Source organism: Procambarus clarkii, unplaced genomic scaffold (genome assembly GCF_040958095.1).
Source record: "Procambarus clarkii isolate CNS0578487 unplaced genomic scaffold, FALCON_Pclarkii_2.0 HiC_scaffold_314, whole genome shotgun sequence".
Taxonomy (NCBI): domain Eukaryota; kingdom Metazoa; phylum Arthropoda; class Malacostraca; order Decapoda; family Cambaridae; genus Procambarus; species Procambarus clarkii.
The window spans coordinates 54,214-65,901 of record NW_027189347.1 but is presented as its reverse complement, the minus strand read 5'-3'; the positions used below and the strand labels follow the sequence as shown (position 1 = coordinate 65,901).

At 35.1% G+C, this 11,688-nt stretch overlaps 2 protein-coding genes across 2 annotated transcripts; one reads left to right on the top strand and one right to left on the bottom strand.

Moving 5' to 3' along the window:
* The first annotated feature begins 556 nt into the window (after nt 1-556).
* On the top strand, nt 557-4,405 carry LOC138361335 (uncharacterized). The gene is made up of 4 exons (XM_069320701.1): nt 557-702; nt 1,873-2,078; nt 2,898-3,039; nt 3,873-4,405. Exons 1-4 carry the CDS (start codon nt 678-680, stop codon nt 4,220-4,222), a joined length of 723 nt encoding a protein of 240 aa, XP_069176802.1. The 5' UTR covers nt 557-677; the 3' UTR covers nt 4,223-4,405.
* Nucleotides 4,406-5,915: 1,510 nt separating this feature from the next.
* On the bottom strand, nt 5,916-9,725 carry LOC123747513 (uncharacterized). Its single transcript, XM_069320702.1, has 4 exons — nt 9,596-9,725; nt 8,054-8,259; nt 7,093-7,234; nt 5,916-6,285 (listed from the first exon to the last, which is right to left on the bottom strand). The coding sequence occupies exons 1-4, from the start codon at nt 9,618-9,620 to the stop codon at nt 5,936-5,938; spliced, it is 723 nt and encodes a 240-aa protein (XP_069176803.1). The 5' UTR covers nt 9,621-9,725; the 3' UTR covers nt 5,916-5,935.
* Between the last annotated feature and the right edge of the window lie 1,963 nt (nt 9,726-11,688).

Here is an 11,688-nt window from a genome sequence, read left to right as displayed (position 1 = left end):
CGCCCATAGTGTTTGTATAGTGTCCACTATCGCCCATAGTGTTATTATGGGGTCCACTACCCCTCATAGGGTCGGTATGGGGGTCCATTACTACCCACAGGGTGTGTCTGGGGTCTATTTTGGCAATACTGCTTTTCCAATCTCATTTGTTGTTCAATGTAAAATATTTGTTGCTCGACTTGCAACAATTTATATATATATATATATATATATATAGTATAGTGCCTTTGCAATAATGTACCAATGTGTGTATTTTCATAACTCGTTTTAAATTGTTGAAAAATAAATAACTACATTGTGAATGCAAGTCAATGTTTACATGCTAAATCAGAGTTGCCAGATTCCGCTTAAAATAGCAAATTGTGCTTATTTTCAAAGCTTGAGAATTTAGCTTTAAAGTAGTTAAAAAACTACGAATTTCGCAATTTGCTATGTACTTTAGTGTACTATTTTAAAATAAGGTTGGTTTTTAAGCTGCAAGTCATATGAATCTCAAAAAAAGTATATTATTAACAATCTTATCTCCATAGTTCACTAGTTTCTGTAAATCAGATCTGGTAACTGTAGGCCAAGTACTGGTAGACTCAAGACACAATGTGTGTTGAAGCTATTATAGTCTCTTTGAAGAAGTCATCTCGACAGGATCTTCCAGCTCCAGCTATAAAACTTCACCAAACATGGATTTACCTAGTACATCAAATGGTAAGAAATTACTAAACTGTACAAAGTTTTATGCTAGAACATTTGTTACAGTCCCCTGTTCTATGTGTACTCCATCACATAGTGATGGAGTATGTGGGAATAATTTTGTTAACACTGTCCATTTGACATGGTGGTGGTGTATGATGGTGGTGGTGTATGGTGCTGGTGGTGTATGGTGCTGGTGGAGTATGATGCTGATGGTGTATGATGCTGATGGTGTATGATGCTGATGGTGTATGATGCTGGTGTATGGTGCTGGTGGTGTATGATGCTGGTGGTGTATGATTCTGGTGGAGCATGATGCTGATGGTGTATGATGCTGATGGTGTATGATGCTGATGGTGTATGATGCTGGTGGTGTATGGTGCTGTTGGTGTATGATGCTGGTGGTGTATGGTGCTGGTGGTGTTTGATGGTGGTGGTGAATCTGACACTGTCATATATATATATATATATATATATATATATATATATATATATATATATATATATATATATATATATATATATATATATATATATATATATATATATATATATATATATATATATATATATATATATATGAGGGGTACCACCTCTGGTGCAAGTGTAGGGACCCATTGCCTCGGAGAAGAAAATAAAGAGTACTCAGAGAAGACCTTGTGGATCCTCACTGAACACTTTCATATTTTCTTCTCCTACCACCCTTATTCTTTTGGTATGTGTGTATATTTATCTAACTTTATTTGAAAACGTCATTACACAAAAAAAGTTACAATATTGATTATATATATATATATATATATATATATATATATATATATATATATATATATATATATATATATATATATATATATATATATAATATATATATAATTTTTTTTTCTTCCAATAATATAGTATTCGCTTGAAATTAACAGCCTGGTCAATCAGGCTGTTGGATTCAACTCCTCTCAGTTTTGTTATACGAGTTACAGCATGGTTAATCACATCCAAAATTAAAGTTATTTCCAGATGCAGTCCTAAAATTTTTAACATTGCTCTCACTAGTGTTAATGTAGATTATTTCATAATTTAAATAATATATTTAATTACTGTAGTACATTTTAACAACAATTTAACTTATAATTTTTGCAGCATAGGTCATTTGAATATAAGTATTTTATTAGAAACTATTTCCTTCAGGTCTTCAGGGAAAATTCTTGAGGAGATGCACAAACTGCAAACAATGTGTGCATGTCCGAAGCAATGTTTGCAAGTTCTGCCAGTGTGACTTCCGAAACAGTAGAGAATTAATGAAGAAAGAAGAGGAAGCCCGTTTTCTACTTAAAGGCAAGAAGGCTTTAGAACGAAATACAGCAAGCCGGGTTCTACGAAGGATTGAAAATCAGGTATTGAAGTTTGTCTACATCTGTTGTATTCATTTGTATTCTTCTTATGCTGAACTTGCTTGATAAGGTATAGAATCAACATGAATAATGCTGTACAGTACTTACATACTATTTGTTTATTTATTTATATACAAGATAGCACACTGGGATTATGAGAGTACATAGCATTGATGTTTTTACATTCTTGTAAAGCCACTAGCACACATAGTGTTTTGGGCAGGTCCTTAATCTAACAGATAATTTTAAATAGGCAATTTAAAGCTTAAATGGAAAAAATTGGCTGGTACATTGTAAGAAAGTATCACAAAGATTACTATGTACATTAAAGTAAAATTTGAGGGTTATCAACATATAAATTGTAGCATAATTTGAGGAATATTTCAAGGTATAATATAGTAAGATATGCATTCAATATAACAATCATGATATAAGGTGATAGCAATGATTACAATGGAAAAGTTATATGGTTTAGGCACATATATTCTGGCATTGGATTTCATAAGATACAGTGCGAGTTTAATACACTAGTTAGGAAACTATCAAGAAAAAATTTAGGTACTTTTTGGTTTTATTTTTTAAAATGGCAGAAGTTGGACAGTTTTTAAATTTGTTAGCGAGTGAGTTCCATAGACAAGGTCCCTTTATTTGCATGGAGTATTTACACAGAATAACTTTGACTCTGGGGATATCAAAGATATTTATTTCTGGTATTGTGATTCTATTATGGGTTCTATTGCACATGCCCAGCTATGCTTCAAACATTTATTTTGTTGCATTTTCCCAGATAGTGTTATTGTTTAAATATTATTTGCTTTTCAGCTAACATATCTGCGTGGCTGTGGGTATGAATCAATCGTTATCTATTACAAGAAAGGACCAGCACGGGTGACACATGGTATCCTACCAAACAACGTAATACAAGAAGAGGACAAGAAGATCTTCACCACTAACTTCTTTTTGTGTAAGTAGTTCACATAATATATAAATATATCACCACCTATTATTTTCTCTCATATATATATATATATATATATATATATATATATATGTATATATATATATATATATATATATATATATATATATATATATATATATATATATATATATATATATATATATATATATATACATATATATATACATATATATATATATATATGTATATATATATATAATTTCAATTCAATCATCTCTGTCGTTGATGTATATGGCAAAAAGTGTGTGGCCCAATACAGCACTATGTCTTAACGTAATGGGTCCAAGGGCCCATAAGGTCTCGACAGCATTAAGGGCCCTTTAGCAAACCAGTGTGCTGGTGCCCCTATGACACCCATGACGTCTTTGTATCATTTCAAGTTTGTACATGTACTTCTTAAGATATGGGCACCATACAACTGCTGCATATTCTAGCTTTTGTCTAAAAAAATCATGAACAATTTATTTATTATTTATCCATGAATGCCAGAACTAAACCCTGTGGTACTCCACTCGTGACATTTCTCCAGTCCAATACATTGCCTCTGATTACTGCCCTCATTTTTCTATCAGTTTGAAATTTTTTAATCCATGTTAGAAGCTTACCTGTCACCCCTCCAATATGTTCCAGTTTCCAGAACAAACTCTTATGTGGAATTCTGTTGAATGCCTCTTTTAGGTCCAGATAGATGCAGTCAACCCAACCATATCTTTCCTGTAAAATTTCTGCGGCTCGATCATAGTAACTGATTAAATTTGTTACACAGGATCTTCCATTTCAAAATTTTTTATTTTTTATTTTTATTTTTTTTCCAGCACGCACAAGGAAGCTTGATGCAGATAAACTTACATTAGGATCAGAAGGTGATAGCGATAATGCCCTGGAAAAAAATCCTGACGAGCTACAAGTGCAGCAGGTGCATAAAGTCCAAAAAGTACCGCAGGTGCAAGAAATTCAACAAGTACAAAAAGTTCCGCAGGTGGAACATTTACAAAAAGTTCCGCCGGTGCAACAAGGGCTACCATTAGCAATCATTCAGAAACAGCAAGAAGTACAAGTAGTAAAATTTGAACCACAGGGAACTACACCAGGAAAACAGTGTAGTAACAACGGAATGGGAATTTTAAAATACCTGAGGAAACAGGTAAAAAAGGACAAACAATAGAAATGGTTCCTTACACCTTATTATTTGGTAGTTTATAGGTATTTTACTTATAATACTTTATATTATGTCTACAGTTTATAATTTAGTTTACAGTTAATTTACTTTTCAACTTCCATATCTTACATGAAGGATTTTTACTGTTTTTCATTTTTAAAACCTTATTAGTATCATTTATAGTTTAGTGTCAATTCACTTATAATACAATATATGGAATAATTTACTAAATTCATTTAACTATAATAAATTTAAATAAACATTTTTACCCCAGGATGAGTTTCAGTCACCCTACCCAAAAAATTAATGTTTCTTTATTACTAATCTTGTGAGAGGTAGCTTATTGTGCAGCCCATACTCATTCTGTGAGTGTTAGTTTATTGTGCACCCCATAGTCATCATGTCACCCAAGCCTGCTGCAGCTGCACCTGAGGGGTGGTGTAGGGAACCATTAGTGTACTATTATGATTTGAGAGAGAGAATGTTCTGTGGACAGAGCATCAATATGGCTTAAGGCATTGAGCTTTGCCTCAAGATGAAGCTTGGGCTGATCTCTGATTTGCTTCTTGGGAGTCTTCATTTACGTGCACCCCATACTCAACCACTTTGTAGTAATTAATTGTGCAACCCATACTCATCCTGTTATCAGTAGTTTGTGCAACCCATACTTATCCTGTGATCCCTATCCCTCTACTTCAAGTCCCTCAAGGGGCGCACGAATTCAGTTTGGCATACTGCATCCTGCCTTCCCATCCCTAGCTACTGACCCATCACAATATTTTATTTTATTTTATTTATATATATACAAGTAGGTACATTGGGGTTGTGAGAATACATTGAATAGTACAGTATTTACAATCTTGTAAAGCCACTAGTATGCGCAGCGTTTCAGGCAGGTCCTTAATCTAACAGATAATTTTAAGTAGGTAATTTCTATCAGAATTGATAAATGATAATAAATACATTGTTTACATACATACATTACAAATACATACATATAAGCTCAAAAGCTTCATTGAAGGTTGTAACAGAACCCATGAGCACCACACCAGAAAAAAATACAGTTTTGATATTCCAAGAGTACGACTTAATCAAACTAGAAATGCTCTACAAATCAAGGGACCCAGAATGTGGAATGATCTTCCTAACCATGTTAAAGACTGTACCTCTCTCAACCAGTTTAAGATAAAAACTAAACACTACCTAATAAATTCACTAACCTACCTTACCCCTCTATTGTCAACCCATGTCTGTTATTTTTTTTTTTTTTTTAATCAACACTGTTTGTCAACCTATTGTATTTGTGCTGCTTTTTCAGTCATGTTCCCTCTTTTTTTTATCTTTATTTGTATTTGTTCTCAACACATTTTATTCTTTATGCTCAATTAGTATTAAGTTCTAGATATTAATGTTTTTCCTGCCCGAAACGCGTTGCGTAATAGTGGCTTTAGGCATTGTATGTACTAGCTCTATCTATATATCGATCCATTAATGTAACATTACTTGTATGTATGTACCTTACCTGAATAAACATATTTATTTATTTATTTATTTATTAATACAAGTTTAACTCTGGGGATATCAAAGATATATTTATTTCTGGTGTGGTGATAATGGGTAAATTAACTGTAAACTAAATTATAAACTGTAGACATAATATAAAGTATTATAAGTAAAATACCTATAAACTACCAAATAATAAGGTGTAAGGAACCATTTCTATTGTTTGTCCTTTTTTACCTGTTTCCTCAGGTATTTTAAAATTCCCATTCCGTTGTTACTACACTGTTTTCCTGGTGTAGTTCCCTGTGGTTCAAATTTTACTACTTGTACTTCTTGCTGTTTCTGAATGATTGCTAATGGTAGCCCTTGTTGCACCGGCGGAACTTTTTGTAAATGTTCCACCTGCGGAACTTTTTGTAGTTGTTGAATTTCTTGCACCTGCGGTACTTTTTGGACTTTATGCACCTGCTGCACTTGTAGCTCGTCAGGATTTTTTTCCAGGGCATTATCGCTATCACCTTCTGATCCTAATGTAAGTTTATCTGCATCAAGCTTCCTTGTGCGTGCTGGAAAAAAAATAAAAATAAAAAATAAAAAATTTTGAAATGGAAGATCCTGTGTAACAAATTTAATCAGTTACTATGATCGAGCCGCAGAAATTTTACAGGAAAGATATGGTTGGGTTGACTGCATCTATCTGGACCTAAAAGAGGCATTCAACAGAATTCCACATAAGAGTTTGTTCTGGAAACTGGAACATATTGGAGGGGTGACAGGTAAGCTTCTAACATGGATTAAAAAATTTCAAACTGATAGAAAAATGAGGGCAGTAATCAGAGGCAATGTATTGGACTGGAGAAATGTCACGAGTGGAGTACCACAGGGTTTAGTTCTGGCATTCATGGATAAATAATAAATAAATTGTTCATGATTTTTTTAGACAAAAGCTAGAATATGCAGCAGTTGTATGGTGCCCATATCTTAAGAAGTACATGTACAAACTTGAAATGATACAAAGACGTCATGGGTGTCATAGGGGCACCAGCACACTGGTTTGCTAAAGGGCCCTTAATGCTGTCGAGACCTTATGGGCCCTTGGACCCATTACGTTAAGACATAGTGCTGTATTGGGCCACACACTTTTTGCCATATACATCAACGACAGAGATGATTGAATTGAAATTATATATATATATACATATATATATATATATATATGTATATATATATGTATATATATATATATATATATATATATATATATATATATATATATATATATATATATATACATATGTATATATATATATATATATATATATGAGAGAAAATAATAGGTGGTGATATATTTATATATTATGTGAACTACTTACACAAAAAGAAGTTAGTGGTGAAGATCTTCTTGTCCTCTTCTTGTATTACGTTGTTTGGTAGGATACCATGTGTCACCCGTGCTGGTCCTTTCTTGTAATAGATAACGATTGATTCATACCCACAGCCACGCAGATATGTTAGCTGAAAAGCAAATAATATTTAAACAATAACACTATCTGGGAAAATGCAACAAAATAAATGTTTGAAGCATAGCTGGGCATGTGCAATAGAACCCATAATAGAATCACAATACCAGAAATAAATATCTTTGATATCCCCAGAGTCAAAGTTATTCTGTGTAAATACTCCATGCAAATAAAGGGACCTTGTCTATGGAACTCACTCGCTAACAAATTTAAAAACTGTCCAACTTCTGCCATTTTAAAAAATAAAACCAAAAAGTACCTAAATTTTTTCTTGATAGTTTCCTAACTAGTGTATTAAACTCGCACTGTATCTTATGAAATCCAATGCCAGAATATATGTGCCTAAACCATATAACTTTTCCATTGTAATCATTGCTATCACCTTATATCATGATTGTTATATTGAATGCATATCTTACTATATTATACCTTGAAATATTCCTCAAATTATGCTACAATTTATATGTTGATAACCCTCAAATTTTACTTTAATGTACATAGTAATCTTTGTGATACTTTCTTACAATGTACCAGCCAATTTTTTCCATTTAAGCTTTAAATTGCCTATTTAAAATTATCTGTTAGATTAAGGACCTGCCCAAAACACTATGTGTGCTAGTGGCTTTACAAGAATGTAAAAACATCAATGCTATGTACTCTCATAATCCCAGTGTGCTATCTTGTATATAAATAAATAAACAAATAGTATGTAAGTACTGTACAGCATTATTCATGTTGATTCTATACCTTATCAAGCAAGTTCAGCATAAGAAGAATACAAATGAATACAACAGATGTAGACAAACTTCAATACCTGATTTTCAATCCTTCGTAGAACCCGGCTTGCTGTATTTCGTTCTAAAGCCTTCTTGCCTTTAAGTAGAAAACGGGCTTCCTCTTCTTTCTTCATTAATTCTCTACTGTTTCGGAAGTCACACTGGCAGAACTTGCAAACATTGCTTCGGACATGCACACATTGTTTGCAGTTTGTGCATCTCCTCAAGAATTTTCCCTGAAGACCTGAAGGAAATAGTTTCTAATAAAATACTTATATTCAAATGACCTATGCTGCAAAAATTATAAGTTAAATTGTTGTTAAAATGTACTACAGTAATTAAATATATTATTTAAATTATGAAATAATCTACATTAACACTAGTGAGAGCAATGTTAAAAATTTTAGGACTGCATCTGGAAATAACTTTAATTTTGGATGTGATTAACCATGCTGTAACTCGTATAACAAAACTGAGAGGAGTTGAATCCAACAGCCTGATTGACCAGGCTGTTAATTTCAAGCGAATACTATATTATTGGAAGAAAAAAAAATTATATATATATATATATATATATATATATATATATATATATATATATATATATATATATATATATATATATATATATATAATCAATATTGTAACTTTTTTTGTGTAATGACATTTTCAAATAAAGTTAGATAAATATACACACATACCAAAAGAATAAGGGTGGTAGGAGAAGAAAATATGAAAGTGTTCAGTGAGGATCCACAAGGTCTTCTCTGAGTACTCTTTATTTTCTTCTCCGAGGCTATGGGTCCCTACACTTGCACCAGAGGTGGTACCCCTCATATATATATATATATATATATATATATATATATATATATATATATATATATATATATATATATATATATATATATATATATATATATATATGACAGTGTCAGATTCACCACCACCATCAAACACCACCAGCACCATACACCACCAGCATCATACACCAACAGCACCATACACCACCAGCATCATACACCACCAGCATCATACACCACCAGCATCATACACCATCAGCATCATACATCACCAGCATCATACACCATCAGCATAATACACCACCAGCATCATACACCATACACCACCAGCACCATACACCACCAGCACCATACACCACCAGCATCATACACCACCAGCACCATACACCACCAGCATCATACACCACCAGCACCATACACCACCAGCATCATTCACCATCAGCATCATACACCATCAGCATCATACACCATCAGCATCATACTCCACCAGAATCATACACCACTAGCATCATACCCCACCAGCACCATACACCAGCATCATACACCATCAGCATCATACACCATCAGCATCATACACCATCAGCATCATACTCCACCAGCACCATACACCACCAGCACCATACACCACCACCATCATACACCACCACCATGTCAAATGGACAGTGTTAACAAAATTATTCCCACATACTCCATCACTATGTGATGGAGTACACATAGAACAAGGGACTGTAACAAATGTTCTAGCATAAAACTTTGTACAGTTTAGTAATTTCTTACCATTTGATGTACTAGGTAAATCCATGTTTGGTGAAGTTTTATAGCTGGAGCTGGAAGATCCTGTCGAGATGACTTCTTCAAAGAGACTATAATAGCTTCAACACACATTGTGTCTTGAGTCTACCAGTACTTGGCCTACAGTTACCAGATCTGATTTACAGAAACTAGTGAACTATGGAGATAAGATTGTTAATAATATACTTTTTTTGAGATTCATATGACTTGCAGCTTAAAAACCAACCTTATTTTAAAATAGTACACTAAAGTACATAGCAAATTGCGAAATTCGTAGTTTTTTAACTACTTTAAAGCTAAATTCTCAAGCTTTGAAAATAAGCACAATTTGCTATTTTAAGCGGAATCTGGCAACTCTGATTTAGCATGTAAACATTGACTTGCATTCACAATGTAGTTATTTATTTTTCAACAATTTAAAACGAGTTATGAAAATACACACATTGGTACATTATTGCAAAGGCACTATACTATATATATATATATATATATATATATAAATTGTTGCAAGTCGAGCAACAAATATTTTACATTGAACAACAAATGAGATTGGAAAAGCAGTATTGCCAAAATAGACCCCAGACACACCCTGTGGGTAGTAATGGACCCCCATACCGACCCTATGAGGGGTAGTGGACCCCATAATAACACTATGGGCGATAGTGGACACTATACAAACACTATGGGCGGTAGTTGACTTCATAGAGACCCTGTGGGCGGTAAGGGACCCCCTATCGACCCTGTGGGCGGCAGTGGACCCCCTATCGATCCTGTGGGCGGCAGTGGACCCCCTACCGACCCTGTGGGCGGCAGTGGACCCCTACCGAACGTGTGGGCGGCAGTGGACCCCCTACCGACCCTGTGGGCGGCAGTGGACCCCCTATCGATCCTGTGGGTGGTAGTGGACCCCCCCCATATCGACCCTGTGGGCGGCAGTGGACCCCCTATCGATCCTGTGGGCGGCAGTGGACCCCCTACCGACCCAGTGGGTGGCAGTGGACCCCCTGCCGACCCTGTGGGCGGTAGTGGACCCCTACCGACTCTGTGGACGGTAGTTGACTTCATAGCGACCCTGTGGGCGGTAGTGGACCCCATACCGACCCTGTGGGTGGCGGTGGACCCCATACCGACTCTGTGGGCGGCAGTGAACCCTATATACTAATCCTGTGGGCGATACTGTACCCTATAGTCATCCTGTGGGGGCAATGGATGCCATACATATCCAGTGGGTGTTATTGTACCCCATACTTATTCTGTGGGTGGTTGGAGCCCCATACCCATCCTGTGGGTTATAGTGGACCCCATACTCATCCTGTGGGTGGTATTGGACCCCATACCTATCCTGTGGGTGGTTGTGAGCCCATACCCATCCTGTCGGTGGTAGTGGACGCAATACACATCCAGTGGATGGTATTGGATCCCATACCCTTCCTGTGGGTGGAAGTGATCCCCATACCATTCCTGTGGGTGGATGTGACCCCCATACTCATCCTGCGGGTGTTATTGGACCCCTTACCCACCTAACAGGTGGTAGTGGACCCTATACTAATCCTATAGTTTCCAATAATCCACACCATACCATCCTGTTTGCAGTAGTTTACCCTATATACATTCCAACATAACATCGTTTTCTGTTAGCGTTCCTACAAAACATTCTTTAAAGATTTCTAAAGCACAAACTATAGTATATAATATTGATTGGTGAAGCACTTATTCTATGTAATAATTTATTGTGCTTATTATAATTTACTAAGAACAACTAATATTTCTCAAAACAAAACTACGAGCCTTCAATAGGATGTAGCTGATCTGTAATATTATAAGAGCATGGACAATAGTAGGTGAATTTCACAACCCATGTGGGACCTGAAAACTACAATTTTCGTTATAATTGAACCAATCACGACTATTCAGCTATCTACGTTGATGGACGAGTACTGTGAGACGTAAATTGGTATGTGAGGAAGAGTTTGAGCCTTGGTAAAAAAAGTTAACTGGGAATATATCACATATGTACTAAATCACATTCCACATATTGACTTTAAGCACTAAGTCATATATGTACTGTCTTGTGTGAG